The 19,077-nt window shown below is 37.8% G+C and overlaps 1 protein-coding gene across 1 annotated transcript in view; it reads right to left on the bottom strand.

Moving 5' to 3' along the window:
* The window catches only part of LOC120033307, a 55,930-nt gene extending 37,697 nt beyond the window's left edge, over positions 1–18,233 (bottom strand). The window contains exons 1-15 of the mRNA XM_038979588.1: positions 18,159–18,233; positions 17,247–17,447; positions 16,864–17,069; positions 16,386–16,453; positions 14,321–14,340; positions 13,927–14,127; positions 10,731–10,936; positions 10,334–10,449; positions 9,923–9,942; positions 6,329–6,534; positions 5,932–6,047; positions 5,521–5,540; positions 1,923–2,128; positions 1,535–1,650; positions 995–1,014 (exon numbers count right to left, since the gene is read on the bottom strand). Coding sequence (XP_038835516.1) covers positions 995–1,014; positions 1,535–1,650; positions 1,923–2,128; positions 5,521–5,540; positions 5,932–6,047; positions 6,329–6,534; positions 9,923–9,942; positions 10,334–10,449; positions 10,731–10,936; positions 13,927–14,127; positions 14,321–14,340; positions 16,386–16,453; positions 16,864–17,069; positions 17,247–17,436 — 1,711 coding nt within the window. The 5' untranslated portion in view covers positions 17,437–17,447; positions 18,159–18,233. The remainder of the gene's footprint in view (positions 1–994; positions 1,015–1,534; positions 1,651–1,922; positions 2,129–5,520; positions 5,541–5,931; positions 6,048–6,328; positions 6,535–9,922; positions 9,943–10,333; positions 10,450–10,730; positions 10,937–13,926; positions 14,128–14,320; positions 14,341–16,385; positions 16,454–16,863; positions 17,070–17,246; positions 17,448–18,158) is intronic.
* Between the last annotated feature and the right edge of the window lie 844 nt (positions 18,234–19,077).

Genomic DNA, 19,077 nt, shown 5'->3' with positions numbered 1-19,077 from the left:
GAACCATCATTGGGTTCAAATACACATTTAGATCTGTGAACAGCCATCCACAACAACCACAATCCATAAGGCGCAAATAGCTAAATGAGAGAGCAGCAGTGTGATTCAAATCAATGCGCTATGTAGATATCAATAATAAGGGATATCTGTATCGCCGTAGACTACACCACTGCTGTCATCATTACCTCCAAGCCTTTATTCATGTTGGATCCTCTTTGGATGCCGACAGCAGTTGCACCATTGGAAGACATAGCTTGGACTGTAACCTACAAAAGCCTATTCCTCCTCTTTTCCCTCAATCCATCAAACACATTTGGTGTGTCATCATAGTGGTCTCTGATTTATTGTCAGACTCGCTCACGTTGAACAAATTTAAATGTGCACTTTTTTTCAATGCTGATTTGAATGTCATTGAGAAAACAGAGAAGTGTCAAAGATTTTTTTTCGCAAACATCCTTTCTGAATTTAAAAGTAATCATCTAGTTTTTCAAACGTATCTGTAATCTGATTACAATATTTTTGCTGGTAACGTAACGGATTACAGTTACAGTTTTTTTGTATGTAATCCGTTACTCCTCAACCATGAGGATAAATTACTGTACTTGGAATCTGTTGCAGTGCTGCTTCAATATCAGTCCCGGCGCGGGAGACGATGGGACAGAAAGTCATGATGACATCACTCTCCACTGGCGACTCGACTAACGTAAAACATGTAATGTTGTTGAGTTGTCTCATAAACTGAATATGAGAATCCAAAGTATTGCCAGTCTCAACTGTGTACTGTTTCAATTTGCGTGCCACTGATTTTGAACAGACAAGAGGAAGGTCAAAAAGGTCATTGATAAAAGTATTCATGTTCTTGGTAATTGGCACAATGGATATTTGGTTCATGGTTCAGTCAGCTATAATAGTATTGTAGGTTTCACCATTTACTTTATAGTGCACCCCTTAATATAAATATGAAATTATACAAAATAACCCTGTTGAAAATTACCTCTGTGTTCCAACATGGATCTATAGAAAGTGAATGAACAGACAAAGGGGTTTATTAGTCTAGATAGATACATTCAGGATAGGCAAACTACAACCAGGGTACAAACCATGAAGATAAACTATCTTTCTCTACAGTGCAAACTGCGTACAGCAGTGTGAGGCTATTTCACATTCTAAACATGTACTTCTTTGCTCTAATCTTTCACAATATCCAGCTCTAGAGTACTTTACCACCTCAGTCCTTCCACTGGACAACATGATTTATTGGAATTAGAAAGTGAAAGTAATGTGTTATTGTAAATGTACTTACTGCCTCTGTTCTATTCTACATTCATAGAATTACTCATCTAAAAAACATTCTATTAAATTCTGCACTACCAGTTTCCACTTAACCATGTGTACTGTTTAATTCCTGTTGAAGACATAGAAGATTAAATGATCACAAAACCTTTCATGACACCCACCCAACTGTTCATGATAGTTATGGTATTCATATTGAACATGAATTGTCAATTAAATAAAATGAGGAAAGTAGGCTTACTCTTCAGCTATGGGATTATTTTCTGTTGACTCTATTGCAGTTGTGGTTTGAAGTGATCTGTTCCGGGGGGCGGCAGGTGGCCTGGAGGGTAGGAGCGTTGGGCCCCCTGCACCTCTCTGTTTCAGAGGGGTTGGGTTAAATGTGCAAGACACATTTCAGTTGAATGCATTCAGTTGTACAACTGATCCCTTTCCATTTACCAATGGCTAAACTAAGAGAAAGTGAAACTAAACAGCATGAGATAAACAAGGGTCTCCACAGCCACAAAGTCAACATCGTAAAAATTAATCAAATCTAAAATTCATTTTTTGGTCTTAATTTAAGGTTAGGCATAAGGTTAGCAGTGTGGTTAAGATTAGGGTAAAAGTTTAACCTTAGGGTTAGCTACCTTTGGCTGTACATTCAGCCTCTTCAGAATCCTGCTGACCGCTGCATCATTGCGAGGACACTCCAGTAGTCCTCCCTGGCTCTCATGAAACAGACAGTCCACTGTGAGTATTACATCACTTCTGGTCACTAGTCTGCTGCTGTCAGGTACAGTGTAGTCTGGGTTGAAGGTGTGATGCAGCACTACCAGAATGACATCTTTACCAGCTGTCAAGAGAATAAGGGAATACGTCAAAATAAACCAATAAAACTCTCAAATAAACAATTTTATAATTTAAATTATGCCGATGGTACATTTTGAATACAACTGACAGGGAAAAAGAATATCTGGTATAGAAGGAAATGACATTGCTTGGGAAGTCATATTTGGGATAAACAGGGTTGGGTAGGTTACTTTGTAAATGTAATCTGTTACAGTTACTAGTTACCTGTCCAGAATTTTAATCAGTAACGTAACTTTTGGATTACCCAAACTCAGTAATGTAACCTGATTACATTCCGTTACTTTTAGATTACTTTCTCCTTATGAGGCATTAGAAGAAGACAAAAATGCATATTACCAATTGAACGACATCTATTGCAGGAAAAATCAATGTTAAAGTTTACAAAGCTGGCCATATTTGGATGTTACATTTTACTTACTTATGGGTTGGTTATGTAGGCTTCTTCTAACCCATCGCTTTCTACTACATATAATAATACGATTCAATTATATCTTTACATTTAAAACCTAAATCTATCAGAATTCCAGTCAATAAATGTTATACCCCTTGATCTTCAAGAATAGGACTTGGAAATATGGAAGTGTAAATTAGCCAAATTGTTTTACATGAGCATAACCCCAAAATTAAGGACTTATTAGCCAGCCCTACTCTGTTGTTTATGATTTTGTTGTCATGGAGAACTGATTGGGCTCATTGATTCGAGTTGAAAAATAAATGCTGCGCTCATTGGATTGCATTCTTTGAGCACTACTGAAAAGTGCTATTTAAATGTGAAAAATTAATGTCATATGCTGCATTTGCTGTAGGCCTATTGTTTACCTTTTTGTTGGTGACACTTTGATATCTTGATAATATGCCGCTGTTTAAAGAGTTCTTCTTATATTTTGGGTTCTCATGGAGAGTGAAAGTTGAACTAAGCGCATGAGGCATTTATAAGTTATATTCTTCAAGAATCAATGTGTATATACATGTATATATATATATATATAATGTAGCAACTACAGATTGCCCCTTTAAGTTCAGTCTTGAAATCATTGGCCACTCTAACAATGGATCACTATCACTTTATTAATGCCACTTTAATAATGATGTTTACATATCTTGCATTACTCATCTCATATGTACAGAATATACAGTATTTTATACCATCTATTGCATCTTGCCTATGCCAGTAGGTCACTGCTCATCCATTTATTTATATGTACATATTCTATCACAGTGCCATCCGTTTTGTAATTAAAGCCCCATATACTACCCACCACTGTGACCTGTACGCTCTCGTTGGCTGGCCCTCACTTTATATTTGTCGCCAAATCCACTGGCTCCAGGTCATCTATAAGTCTTTGCTAGGTAAAGCCCTGCCTTATCTCAGCACACTGTTCACCATAGCAACACCCACCCGTAGCACGCGCTTCAGCAGGTATATTTCACTGGTCATCCCCAAAGCCAACACTTCCTTTGGCCGCCTTTCCTTCCAGTTCTCTGCTGCCAATGACTGGAACTAATTGCAAAAAACTCTGAAGCTGAAGCTGGAGTCTTATATCTCCCTCTCTAACTTTAAGCATCAGCTGTCAGAGCAGCTCACCGATCACTGTACCTGTACATAACCAATCTGTAAATAGCACACCCAACTACCTCACTCCCATATTATTACTTACCCTCTTGCTCTTTTGCACCCCAGTATCTCTACTTGCACATCATCATCTGCATATCCATCACTCCAGTGTTAATGCTAAATTGCAATTATTTCGCCTCCATGGCCTATTTATTGCCTACCTCCCTACTCTTCTACAATTGCAAACACTGTACATAGATTTTTCTATTGTGTTATTGACTGTACGTTTGTTTATGTGTAACTCTGTGTTGTTTGATTTTATCGCACTGCTTTGCTTTATCTTGGCCAGGTCGTAATTGTAAATGAGAATTTGTTCTCAACTGGCCTACCTGGTTAAATAAAGGTGAAAATGTAAAAACAAAAATAATAATAATAATTCCATCCCTTTACTTAGATTTGTGTGTATTTGGTAGTTGTTGTGGAAGTGTTAAATTACTTGTTAGATATTGATGCACTTTCAGAACTATAAACACAAGCACGTCGCTACACTCGCAATAACATCTGCTAACCATGTGTATGTGATCAATAACATTTGATTTGATTTGATTTACGTCTATCAAAAGTGTGCGAGTTTGAGTATGTGTCCATTTGGCCTATGGATAAAAAATAATAATTTGCAGCATGAATTATATTGAGCAATACATTTCTCAATTTTATTCCATAGGCTGGGATCCGTGCTATGCAGCTGTTGCAAGAGCTCATTTTTCACTGGATGTCCACTGGTTTCAAAAACAATGATTGATAGGCAGCTTAAACTTCTTGAATTGAACCATCATTGGGTTCAAATACACATTTAGATCTGTGAACAGCCATCCACAACAACCACAATCCATAAGGCGCAAATAGCTAAATGAGAGAGCAGCAGTGTGATTCAAATCAATGCGCTATGTAGATATCAATAATAAGGGATATCTGTATCGCCGTAGACTATCACCACTGCTGTCATCATTACCTCCAAGCCTTTATTCATGTTGGATCCTCTTTGGATGCCGACAGCAGTTGCACCATTGGAAGACATAGCTTGACTGTAACCTACAAAAGCCTATTCCTCCTCTTTTCCCTCAATCCATCAAACACATTTGGTGTGTCATCATAGTGGTCTCTGATTTATTGTCAGACTCGCTCACGTTGAACAAATTTAAATGTGCACTTTTTTTCAATGCTGATTTGAATGTCATTGAGAAAACAGAGAAGTGTCAAAGATTTTTTTTCGCAAACATCCTTTCTGAATTTAAAAGTAATCATCTAGTTTTTCAAACGTATCTGTAATCTGATTACAATATTTTTGCTGGTAACGTAACGGATTACAGTTACAGTTTTTTTGTATGTAATCCGTTACTCCTCAACCATGAGGATAAATTACTGTACTTGGAATCTGTTGCAGTGCTGCTTCAATATCAGTCCCGGCGCGGGAGACGATGGGACAGAAAGTCATGATGACATCACTCTCCACTGGCGACTCGACTAACGTAAAACATGTAATGTTGTTGAGTTGTCTCATAAACTGAATATGAGAATCCAAAGTATTGCCAGTCTCAACTGTGTACTGTTTCAATTTGCGTGCCACTGATTTTGAACAGACAAGAGGAAGGTCAAAAAGGTCATTGATAAAAGTATTCATGTTCTTGGTAATTGGCACAATGGATATTTGGTTCATGGTTCAGTCAGCTATAATAGTATTGTAGGTTTCACCATTTACTTTATAGTGCACCCCTTAATATAAATATGAAATTATACAAAATAACCCTGTTGAAAATTACCTCTGTGTTCCAACATGGATCTATAGAAAGTGAATGAACAGACAAAGGGGTTTATTAGTCTAGATAGATACATTCAGGATAGGCAAACTAGAGTACTTTACCACCTCAGTCCTTCCACTGGACCACATGATTTATTGGAATTAGAAAGTGAAAGCAATGTGTTATTGTAAATGTACTTAATGCCTCTGTTCTATTCTACATTCATAGAATTACTCATCTAAAAAACATTCTATTAAATTCTGCACTACCATTTTCCACTTAACCATGTCTACCGTTTAATTCCTGTTGAAGACATAGAATATTAAATGATCACAAAACCTTTCATGACACCCACCCAACTGTTCATGATAGTTATGGTATTCATATTGAACATGAATTGTCAATTAAATAAAATGAGGAAAGTAGACTTACTCTTCAGCTAGGGGATTATTTTCTGTTGACTGTACTGAAGTTGTGGTTTGATGTGATCTGTTCCGGGGGGCGGCAGGTGGCCTGGAGGGTAGGAGCGTTGGGCCCCCTGCACCTCTCTGTTTCAGAGGGGTTGGGTTAAATGTGCAAGACACATTTCAGTTGAATGCATTCAGTTGTACAACTGACCCCTTTCCATTTACCAATGGCTAAACTAAGAGAACGTGAAACTAAACAGCATGAGATAAACAAGGGTCTCCACAGCCACAAAGTCAACATTTGCTACATCGTAAAAATTAATCAAATCTAAAATTAGTTTTTTGGTCTTAATTTAAGGTTAGGCATAAGGTTAGCAGTGTGGTTAAGATTAGGGTAAAAGTTTAACCTTAGGGTTAGCTACCTTTGGCTGTACATTCAGCCTCTTCAGAACCATGCTGACCGCTGCATCATTGCGAGGACACTCCAGTAGTCCTCTCTGGCTCTCATGAAACAGACAGTCCACTGTGAGTATTACATCACTTCTGGTCACTAGTCTGCTGCTGTCAGGTACAGTGTAGTCTGGGTTGAAGGTGTGATGCAGCACTACCAGAAGGACATCCTTACCAACTGTCAAGAGAATAAGGGAATATGGCTAAATTAACCAATAAGCCTCTCAAATAAACAATTTAGTAATGTAATTTAGGCTGTTGGTACATTTTGAATACAACTGATGTAGAAAAAGTATACCTGGTATAGAAGGAAATAACGTTACTTGGGAAGTCATATTTGGGATAAACAGGGTTGGGTAGGTTACTTTGTAAATGTAATCTGTTACAGTTACCTGTCCAGAATTTTAATCAGTAACGTAACTTTTGGATTACCCAAACTCAGTAATGTAACCTGATTACATTCAGTTACTTTTAGATTACTTTCTCCTTATGAGGCATTAGAAGAAGACAAAAATGCATATTACCAATTGAACGACATCTATTGCAGGAAAAATCAATGTTAAAGTTTACAAAGCTGGCCATATTTGGATGTTACATTTTACTTACTTATGGGTTGGTTATGTAGGCTTCTTCTAACCCATCGCTTTCTACTACATATAATAATACGATTCAATTATATCTTTACATTTAAAACCTAAATCTATCAGAATTCCAGTCAATAAATGTTATACCCCTTGATCTTCAAGAATAGGACTTGGAAATATGGAAGTGTAAATTAGCCAAATTGTTTTACATGAGCATAACCCCAAAATTAAGGACTTATTAGCCAGCCCTACTCTGTTGTTTATGATTTTGTTGTCATGGAGGAACTGATTGGGCTCATTGATTCGAGTTGAAAAATAAATGCTGCGCTCATTGGATTGCATTCTTTGAGCACTACTGAAAAGTGCTATTTAAATGTGAAAAATTAATGTCATATGCTGCATTTGCTGTAGGCCTATTGTTTACCTTTTTGTTGGTGACACTTTGATATCTTGATAATATGCCGCTGTTTAAAGAGTTCTTCTTATATTTTGGGTTCTCATGGAGATGTGAAAGTTGAACTAAGCGCATGAGGCATTTATAAGTTATATTCTTCAAGAATCAATGTGTATATACATGTATATATATATATATAATGTAGCAACTACAGATTGCCCCTTTAAGTTCAGATCTTGAAATCATTGGCCACTCTAACAATGGATCACTATCACTTTATTAATGCCACTTTAATAATGATGTTTACATATCTTGCATTACTCATCTCATATGTACAGAATATACATGTATTTTATACCATCTATTGCATCTTGCCTATGCCAGTAGGTCACTGCTCATCCATTTATTTATATGTACATATTCTATCACAGTGCCATCCGTTTTGTAATTAAAGCCCCATATACTACCCACCACTGTGACCTGTACGCTCTCGTTGGCTGGCCCTCACTTTATATTTGTCGCCAAATCCACTGGCTCCAGGTCATCTATAAGTCTTTGCTAGGTAAAGCCCTGCCTTATCTCAGCACACTGTTCACCATAGCAACACCCACCCGTAGCACGCGCTTCAGCAGGTATATTTCACTGGTCATCCCCAAAGCCAACACTTCCTTTGGCCGCCTTTCCTTCCAGTTCTCTGCTGCCAATGACTGGAACTAATTGCAAAAAACTCTGAAGCTGAAGCTGGAGTCTTATATCTCCCTCTCTAACTTTAAGCATCAGCTGTCAGAGCAGCTCACCGATCACTGTACCTGTACATAACCAATCTGTAAATAGCACACCCAACTACCTCACTCCCATATTATTACTTACCCTCTTGCTCTTTTGCACCCCAGTATCTCTACTTGCACATCATCATCTGCATATCCATCACTCCAGTGTTAATGCTAAATTGCAATTATTTCGCCTCCATGGCCTATTTATTGCCTACCTCCCTACTCTTCTACAATTGCAAACACTGTACATAGATTTTTCTATTGTGTTATTGACTGTACGTTTGTTTATGTGTAACTCTGTGTTGTTTGATTTTATCGCACTGCTTTGCTTTATCTTGGCCAGGTCGTAATTGTAAATGAGAATTTGTTCTCAACTGGCCTACCTGGTTAAATAAAGGTGAAAATGTAAAAACAAAAATAATAATAATAATTCCATCCCTTTACTTAGATTTGTGTGTATTTGGTAGTTGTTGTGGAAGTGTTAAATTACTTGTTAGATATTGATGCACTTTCAGAACTATAAACACAAGCACGTCGCTACACTCGCAATAACATCTGCTAACCATGTGTATGTGATCAATAACATTTGATCTGATTTGATTTACGTCTATCAAAAGTGTGCGAGTTTGAGTATGTGTCCATTTGGCCTATGGATAAAAAATAATAATTTGCAGCATGAATTATATTGAGCAATACATTTCTCAATTTTATTCCATAGGCTGGGATCCGCTGCTATGCAGCTGTTGCAAGAGCTCATTTTTCACTGGATGTCCACTGGTTTCAAAAACAATGATTGATAGGCAGCTTAAACTTCTTGAATTGAACCATCATTGGGTTCAAATACACATTTAGATCTGTGAACAGCCATCCACAACAACCACAATCCATAAGGCGCAAATAGCTAAATGAGAGAGCAGCAGTGTGATTCAAATCAATGCGCTATGTAGATATCAATAATAAGGGATATCTGTATCGCCGTAGACTATACCACTGCTGTCATCATTACCTCCAAGCCTTTATTCATGTTGGATCCTCTTTGGATGCCGACAGCAGTCGCACCATTGGAAGACATAGCTTGAACTGTAACCTACAAAAGCCTATTCCTCCTCTTTTCCCTCAATCCATCAAACACATTTGGTGTGTCATCATAGTGGTCTCTGATTTATTGTCAGACTCGCTCACGTTGAACAAATTTAAATGTGCACTTTTTTTCAATGCTGATTTGAATGTCATTGAGAAAACAGAGAAGTGTCAAAGATTTTTTTTCGCAAACATCCTTTCTGAATTTAAAAGTAATCATCTAGTTTTTCAAACGTATCTGTAATCTGATTACAATATTTTTGCTGGTAACGTAACGGATTACAGTTACAGTTTTTTTGTATGTAATCCGTTACTCCTCAACCATGAGGATAAATTACTGTACTTGGAATCTGTTGCAGTGCTGCTTCAATATCAGTCCCGGCGCGGGAGACGATGGGACAGAAAGTCATGATGACATCACTCTCCACTGGCGACTCGACTAACGTAAAACATGTAATGTTGTTGAGTTGTCTCATAAACTGAATATGAGAATCCAAAGTATTGCCAGTCTCAACTGTGTACTGTTTCAATTTGCGTGCCACTGATTTTGAACAGACAAGAGGAAGGTCAAAAAGGTCATTGATAAAAGTATTCATGTTCTTGGTAATTGGCACAATGGATATTTGGTTCATGGTTCAGTCAGCTATAATAGTATTGTAGGTTTCACCATTTACTTTATAGTGCACCCCTTAATATAAATATGAAATTATACAAAATAACCCTGTTGAAAATTACCTCTGTGTTCCAACATGGATCTATAGAAAGTGAATGAACAGACAAAGGGGTTTATTAGTCTAGATAGATACATTCAGGATAGGCAAACTAGAGTACTTTACCACCTCAGTCCTTCCACTGGACCACATGATTTATTGGAATTAGAAAGTGAAAGCAATGTGTTATTGTAAATGTACTTACTGCCTCTGTTCTATTCTACATTCATAGAATTACTCATCTAAAAAACATTCTATTAAATTCTGCACTACCATTTTCCACTTAACCATGTCTACCGTTTAATTCCTGTTGAAGACATAGAATATTAAATGATCACAAAACCTTTCATGACACCCACCCAACTGTTCATGATAGTTATGGTATTCATATTGAACATGAATTGTCAATTAAATAAAATGAGGAAAGTAGACTTACTCTTCAGCTAGGGGATTATTTTCTGTTGACTGTACTGAAGTTGTGGTTTGATGTGATCTGTTCCGGGGGGCGGCAGGTGGCCTGGAGGGTAGGAGCGTTGGGCCCCCTGCACCTCTCTGTTTCAGAGGGGTTGGGTTAAATGTGCAAGACACATTTCAGTTGAATGCATTCAGTTGTACAACTGACCCCTTTCCATTTACCAATGGCTAAACTAAGAGAACGTGAAACTAAACAGCATGAGATAAACAAGGGTCTCCACAGCCACAAAGTCAACATTTGCTACATCGTAAAAATTAATCAAATCTAAAATTAGTTTTTTGGTCTTAATTTAAGGTTAGGCATAAGGTTAGCAGTGTGGTTAAGATTAGGGTAAAAGTTTAACCTTAGGGTTAGCTACCTTTGGCTGTACATTCAGCCTCTTCAGAACCATGCTGACCGCTGCATCATTGCGAGGACACTCCAGTAGTCCTCTCTGGCTCTCATGAAACAGACAGTCCACTGTGAGTATTACATCACTTCTGGTCACTAGTCTGCTGCTGTCAGGTACAGTGTAGTCTGGGTTGAAGGTGTGATGCAGCACTACCAGAAGGACATCCTTACCAACTGTCAAGAGAATAAGGGAATATGGCTAAATTAACCAATAAGCCTCTCAAATAAACAATTTAGTAATGTAATTTAGGCTGTTGGTACATTTTGAATACAACTGATGTAGAAAAAGTATACCTGGTATAGAAGGAAATAACGTTACTTGGGAAGTCATATTTGGGATAAACAGGGTTGGGTAGGTTACTTTGTAAATGTAATCTGTTACAGTTACCTGTCCAGAATTTTAATCAGTAACGTAACTTTTGGATTACCCAAACTCAGTAATGTAACCTGATTACATTCAGTTACTTTTAGATTACTTTCTCCTTATGAGGCATTAGAAGAAGACAAAAATGCATATTACCAATTGAACGACATCTATTGCAGGAAAAATCAATGTTAAAGTTTACAAAGCTGGCCATATTTGGATGTTACATTTTACTTACTTATGGGTTGGTTATGTAGGCTTCTTCTAACCCATCGCTTTCTACTACATATAATAATACGATTCAATTATATCTTTACATTTAAAACCTAAATCTATCAGAATTCCAGTCAATAAATGTTATACCCCTTGATCTTCAAGAATAGGACTTGGAAATATGGAAGTGTAAATTAGCCAAATTGTTTTACATGAGCATAACCCCAAAATTAAGGACTTATTAGCCAGCCCTACTCTGTTGTTTATGATTTTGTTGTCATGGAGAACTGATTGGGCTCATTGATTCGAGTTGAAAAATAAATGCTGCGCTCATTGGATTGCATTCTTTGAGCACTACTGAAAAGTGCTATTTAAATGTGAAAAATTAATGTCATATGCTGCATTTGCTGTAGGCCTATTGTTTACCTTTTTGTTGGTGACACTTTGATATCTTGATAATATGCCGCTGTTTAAAGAGTTCTTCTTATATTTTGGGTTCTCATGGAGAGTGAAAGTTGAACTAAGCGCATGAGGCATTTATAAGTTATATTCTTCAAGAATCAATGTGTATATACATGTATATATATATATATAATGTAGCAACTACAGATTGCCCCTTTAAGTTCAGTCTTGAAATCATTGGCCACTCTAACAATGGATCACTATCACTTTATTAGTGCCACTTTAATAATGATGTTTACATATCTTGCATTACTCATCTCATATGTACAGAATATACAGTATTTTATACCATCTATTGCATCTTGCCTATGCCGGTAGGTCACTGCTCATCCATTTATTTATATGTACATATTCTATCACAGTGCCATCCGTTTTGTAATTAAAGCCCCATATACTACCCACCACTGTGACCTGTACGCTCTCGTTGGCTGGCCCTCACTTTATATTTGTCGCCAAATCCACTGGCTCCAGGTCATCTATAAGTCTTTGCTAGGTAAAGCCCTGCCTTATCTCAGCACACTGTTCACCATAGCAACACCCACCCGTAGCACGCGCTTCAGCAGGTATATTTCACTGGTCATCCCCAAAGCCAACACTTCCTTTGGCCGCCTTTCCTTCCAGTTCTCTGCTGCCAATGACTGGAACTAATTGCAAAAAATTCTGAAGCTGAAGCTGGAGTCTTATATCTCCCTCTCTAACTTTAAGCATCAGCTGTCAGAGCAGCTCACCGATCACTGTACCTGTACATAACCAATCTGTAAATAGCACACCCAACTACCTCACTCCCATATTATTACTTACCCTCTTGCTCTTTTGCACCCCAGTATCTCTACTTGCACATCATCATCTGCATATCCATCACTCCAGTGTTAATGCTAAATTGCAATTATTTCGCCTCCATGGCCTATTTATTGCCTACCTCCCTACTCTTCTACAATTGCAAACACTGTACATAGATTTTTCTATTGTGTTATTGACTGTACGTTTGTTTATGTGTAACTCTGTGTTGTTTGATTTTATCGCACTGCTTTGCTTTATCTTGGCCAGGTCGCAATTGTAAATGAGAATTTGTTCTCAACTGGCCTACCTGGTTAAATAAAGGTGAAAATGTAAAAACAAAAATAATAATAATAATTCCATCCCTTTACTTAGATTTGTGTGTATTTGGTAGTTGTTGTGGAATTGTTAAATTACTTGTTAGATATTGATGCACTTTCAGAACTATAAACACAAGCACGTCGCTACACTCGCAATAACATCTGCTAACCATGTGTATGTGATCAATAACATTTGATCTGATTTGATTTAAGTCTATCAAAAGTGTGCGAATTTGAGTATGTGTCCATTTGGCCTATGGATAAAAAATAATAATTTGCAGCATGAATTATATTGAGCAATAAAAGCCTCACTTTTATTCCATAGGCTGGGATCCCCACTATGCAGCTGTTGCAAGGGCACATTTGTCACTGGATGTCCACTGGTTTCAAAAACAATGATTGATAGGCAGCTTAAACTTCTTGAATTGAACCATTATTGGGTTCAAATACACATTTAGATTTGTGAACAGCCATCCACAACAACCACAATCCATAAGGCGCAAATAGCTAAATGAGAGAGCAGCAGTGTGATTCAAATCAATGCGCTATGTAGATATCAATAATAAGGGATATCTGTATCGCCGTAGACTATACCACTGCTGTCATCATTACCTCCAAGCCTTTATTCATGTTGGATCCTCTTTGGATGCCGACAGCAGTCGCACCATTGGAAGACATAGCTTGGACTGTAACCTACAAAAGCCTATTCCTCCTATTTTCCCTGAATCCATCAAACACATTTGGTGTGTCATCATAGTGGTCTCTGATTTATTGTCAGACTCGCTCACGTTGAACAAATTTAAATGTGCACTTTTTTTCAATGCTGATTTGAATGTCATTGAGAAAACAGAGAAGTGTCAAAGATTTTTTTCGCAAACATCCTTTCTGAATTTAAAAGTAATCATCTAGTTTTTCAAACGTATCTGTAATCTGATTACAATATTGTTGCTGGTAACGTAACGGATTACAGTTACAGTTTTTTTGTATGTAATCCGTTACTCCTCAACCATGAGGATAAATTACTGTACTTGGAATCTGTTGCAGTGCTGCTTCAATATCAGTCCCGGCGCGGGAGACGATGGGACAGAAAGCCATGATGACATCACTCTCCACTGGCGACTTCACTTCCGTAAAACATCTTGTGGTGTTGTTGAGTTGACTCATAAACTGAATATGAGAATCCAAAGTATTGCCAGTCTCAACTGTGTAGTATTTCAACTTGGGTGGCACTGATTTTGAACAGACAAGAAAGAGGAAGGTCAAAAAGGTCATTGATAAATGTATTCATGTTTTTGTTAATTGGCACAATGGATAGTTGGTTCATAGATCACCCAGCTAAAAGAGTATTGTAGGTTTAACCATTTACTTTATAATGCACCCCTTCATATAAATATAAAATAAAAGAGCCCTGTTGAAAATTACCTCTGTGTTCCAACATGGATCTATAGAAAGTGAATGAACAGACAAGGGGTTTATTAGTCTAGATATATACATTCAGAATAGGAAACATGTACAACAACCAGTGTTCAATCCAGAGATTAAGGCAGACACTATTTCATTATATAATAGAAACATCTTTAGTCAAGCAGCTGCAGGGGAGATCTATCTCTGATTTCACAGGGAAGAACTCAAAGAATAAATGGTTAGATGTTTCTTATATAGTGGGAGGTGATCATACAATCATATTGTTTACACAACAGTTCTTTATACAAGCAACAGTTCTGGAACACAATGGCCTTGTGTTAGGGTGCAGACATACCAGGAGTCTACTGTATGAAAGGCATAACATCACAGTCCAACACAGAACATACAGTCGTATGAAAAAGTTTGGGCACCCCTGACAATTTCCATGATTTCCATTTATAAATAATTGGGTGTTTGGATCAGCAATTTCATTTTTATCTATCAAATAAGTGATGGACACAGTAATATTTCAGTTGTGAAATGAGGTTTATTGGATTAACAGAAAATGTGCAATATGCATCAAAACATAATTAGACAGGTGCATAAATTTAGGCACCCCAATAGAAAAATCACATCAATATTTAGTAGAGCCTCCTTTTGCTAAAATAACAGCCTCTAGACGCTTCCCATAGCCTCTAATGAGTGTCTGGATTCTGGATGAAGGTATTTTGGACCATTCCTCCTTACAAAACATCTCCAGTTCAGTTAGGTTTGATGGTTGCCGAGCATGGACAGCCCGCTTCAAATCATCCCACAGATTCTCAATGATATTCAGGTCTGGGGACTGGGATGGCCATTCCAGAACATTGTACTTGTTCCTCTGCATAAATGCCCGGGTAGATTTTGAGCAGTGTTTTGGGTCGTTGTCTTGTTGAAATATCCAGCTCCGGCGTAACTTCAACTTTGTGACTGATTCTTCAACATTATTCCCAAGAATCTGCTGATATTGAGTGGAATCCATGCGACCCTCAACTTTAACAAGATTCCCAGTACCGGCACTGGCCACACAGCCCCACAGCATGATGGAACCCCCACCAAATTTGACTGTGGGTAGCAAGTGTTTTTCTTGGAACGCTGTGTTCTTTTGCCGCCATGCATAACGTCCCTTGTTATGACCAAATACCTCAATCTTTGTTTCATCAGTCCACAGCACCTTATTCCAAAATGAAGCTGGCTTGTCCAAATGTGCGTTTGCATACCTCAAGCGACTCTGTTTGTGGCGTGTGTGCAGAAAAGGCTTCTTCCGCATCACTCTCCCATACAGCTTCTCTTTGTGCAAAGTGCGCTGAATTGTTGAACGATGCACAGTGACACCATCTGCAGCAAGATGATGTTGTAGGTCTTTGGAGGTGGTCTGTGGGCTGTTTTTGACCATTCTCACCATCCTTCGCCTTTGCCTCTCCGATATTTTACTTGGCCTGCCACTTCTGGCCTTAACAAGAACTGTGCCTGTGGTCTTCCATTTCCTCACTATGTTCCTCACAGTGGACACTGACAGCTTACATCTCTGCGATAGCTTTTTGTAGCCTTCCTCTAAACCATAATGTTGAACAATCTTTGTTTTCAGGTCATTTGAGAGTTGTTTTGAGGCCCCCATGTTGCCACTCTTCAGAGGAGAGTCAAAGAGAACAACAACTTGCAATTGGCCACCTTAAATACCTTTTCTCATGATTGGATGCACTTGTCTATGAAGTTCAAGGCTTAATGAGCTCACCAAACCAATTGTGTGTTCCAATTAATCAGTGCTAAGTAGTTACAGGTATTCAAATCAACAGAATGACAAGGGTGCCCACATTTTTGCATAGCCTATTTTTCACATCTGATTTAATTTCATACAACTTAATATTGCTACACTAAAAATCTTTGTCTGGACAATACCCCAGTACTCAGCTTTTATTAGAAAATGAATGGCATGCCACTGTGATCATTTTCTGTGACGACAGAGTAAATTATTATGCAGCCTCAGAGGGGTGCCCAAACTTTTTCATATGACTGTATCCCTTGAAAAGTTACAACAGCTTACCCTGAAATGTGCCACAAGACTAACACAACACAGCTCAGAATCACAGCTGGAATGCCAAGATGTCTGGTCTGTTTGAAGAGAAAAAGAAAGATTATACAGTACATTAAATACTGAGAGATGCTGTACTCAAAATGATGACTCATTGATACAAAACCCCAATCACAATCTGTGTGACCGCTATAGAGTTCAGTAACAAAGTGACTCTGGTCAGGGATTCTGATTCATTCTTCAGCTCCAATCTATAGAAAACACTCATTACAATACTAATATTTGACTCATACTACAACCATTTATTTTCTCTTACACTATCAGACCCTGTGTAATAAAATACTTTGGTTAACTATATGGTTTTGCATTTTGTGCTATTTAAAGTTATTGATTGACAGTTATTGAACATGGTTGTAACCATACAGCAGAGGCTGTTGCAGGGAGAATGGGGAGAGTGGTCCTCCCTGAACCTTGAATTAGGGTTAGCTACCTTTGGCTGTAGGTTCAGCTTCCTCAGAATCACGCTGACTGCTGCATCATTGTGAGGACAGTCCAGTAGTCCTCCCTGGCTCTCATGGAACAGACAGTCCACTGTGAGTATTACATCACTTCTGGTCACTAGTCTGCTGATGTCAGGTACAGTGTAGTCTGGGTTGAAGGTGTGATGCAGCACTACCAGAATGACATCTTTACCAGCTGTCAAGAGAATGAGGGAATACGTCAAAATAAACCAATAAGCCTCTCAAATAAACTATTTAGTAATGTCATTTATTCCGTTGGTACATTTGAGTAAATCTGGTGTGGAAAGAGAATATCTGGTATCAAAGGAAATAACGTTGCTTGGGAAGTCATATTTGGGATGAGTTACTGTACTTGGAATCTGTTGCAGTGCTGCTTCAATATCAGTCCCGGCGCGGGAGACGATGGGACAGAAAGCCATGATGACATCACTCTCCACTGGCGACTTGACTTCCATAAAACATCTTGTGGTGTTGTTGAATTGTCTCATAAACTGAATATGAGAATCCAAAGTATTGCCAGTCGCAACTGTGTAGTATTTCATCTTGTGTGCCACTGATTTTAAACAGACATGAAAGACGAAGGTCAAAATAATCATTGACTAAAGTATAAATTATTTTTATTAATTTGCACAATGGATATTTGCTTCATTGTTCAGCCAGCATTTATAGTGCACCTCTTAATCAAAATGTGAAATTCCACAAAAGAGCCCTGTTTTAAATTACCTCTGTGTTCCAACATGGATGTATAGAAAGTGAATGAACAGACAAAGGTGCTTATTAGTGTAGATAGATACATTTAGGATAGTAAAACTACAACCAGGGTACAAACCATGAAGATAAACTATCTTTCTCTACCGTGCAAACTGCGTACAGCAGCATGAGGCGATTTCACATTCTAAACATGTACTTTTTTGCTCTAGTCTTTCACAATATCCAGCTCTAGAGTACTTTACCACCTCAGGCCTTCCACTGGACAACATGACTTCTTGGAATTAGAAAGTGAAAGTAATGTGTTATTGTAAATGAACTTACTGCCTCTGTTCTATTCTATATTCATAGAATTACTAATCTAAAAAAACATTCCATTAAATTCTGCACTACCAGTTTCCACTTAACCATCTGCACTGTTTTATTTCTGTTGTAAACATAGAATATTAAATGATCACAAAACCTTTCATGACACCCATCCAACTGTAAATGATAGTTATGGTATTCATATTGAACATGAATTGTCAATGAAAGGAAATGAGGAAAGTAGATTTACCCTGCAGCTGTGGGATTATTTTCTGTTGTGGTTTGAAGTCTTCTATCCCAATCGCTAAACTAAGAGAAAGTGAAACTAAACAGCATATGATAAATAAGGGGTTTCCACTAGTTACCACAGCCACAAAGTCAAAATGGACTATATCCAAAACATTATTGAAAAATAAAATGTGTCTTTTGGTCTTAATTTAAGGTTTGACATAAGGTTAGCTGTGTGGTTAATATTAGGGTAAATATTATATTTAAAACCACAATTTAAAAAGATAAATTGCAGAAATAGGCGGGGTTGATAACTTTATGTTTGTGGTATCTAGTGACGACTGATAAGGGGAGGAGGCTATTTTATTAGAAAGTCACTATAGTTCAAACAACAAAGCAGAAACTCGACATATATTTGGTAAACAGCTGAGGCATGGGGCTGGAGAAAGGTGACCGCTATGAAGGCATGGCACGACTGACCATCCATCCATGACATCAACATGATAGTTTTAGCCATGTTTTGAGGCTATAGTATACAGTGTTAGTTCACAATTACACATTTAAAAACAATGGAGTAAAACAAGCTTATATTTGGGGTTCTGATGGGGTACGGCAGTTGAACTAAACTCATAGTGCAATAAGTTAGTCTTTTGAATTATATATACAGCCATTAATTATTAAGTTCAGAAATGAACGTACCAATTACAGATTGCCCATTTAGTATAAGGTAAAGTACATAATAGTAGTTCGAACAAGCAAGATTTAAATTTGTTTGGTTGCCTCAATTGCTTAAAAATCTGTCCTCTAGTCCCCTTCACTGGAAAAGCCTTGACAGGTGAACACAATGTGGTGGAAGCTCATTTTTACTCCATTGTCTTACGTCAGATAACACAACGTCCGTCTGCACTACTGGCTCTCATGGTTGAGTGTATTTAGGCTGA

The sequence above is a fragment of the Salvelinus namaycush genome, chromosome 40 (genome assembly GCF_016432855.1).
Source record: "Salvelinus namaycush isolate Seneca chromosome 40, SaNama_1.0, whole genome shotgun sequence".
Lineage (NCBI taxonomy): Eukaryota > Metazoa > Chordata > Actinopteri > Salmoniformes > Salmonidae > Salvelinus > Salvelinus namaycush.
Note: the sequence above shows the minus strand (reverse complement) of the source record. Positions and strands in the feature narration are given on the sequence as shown.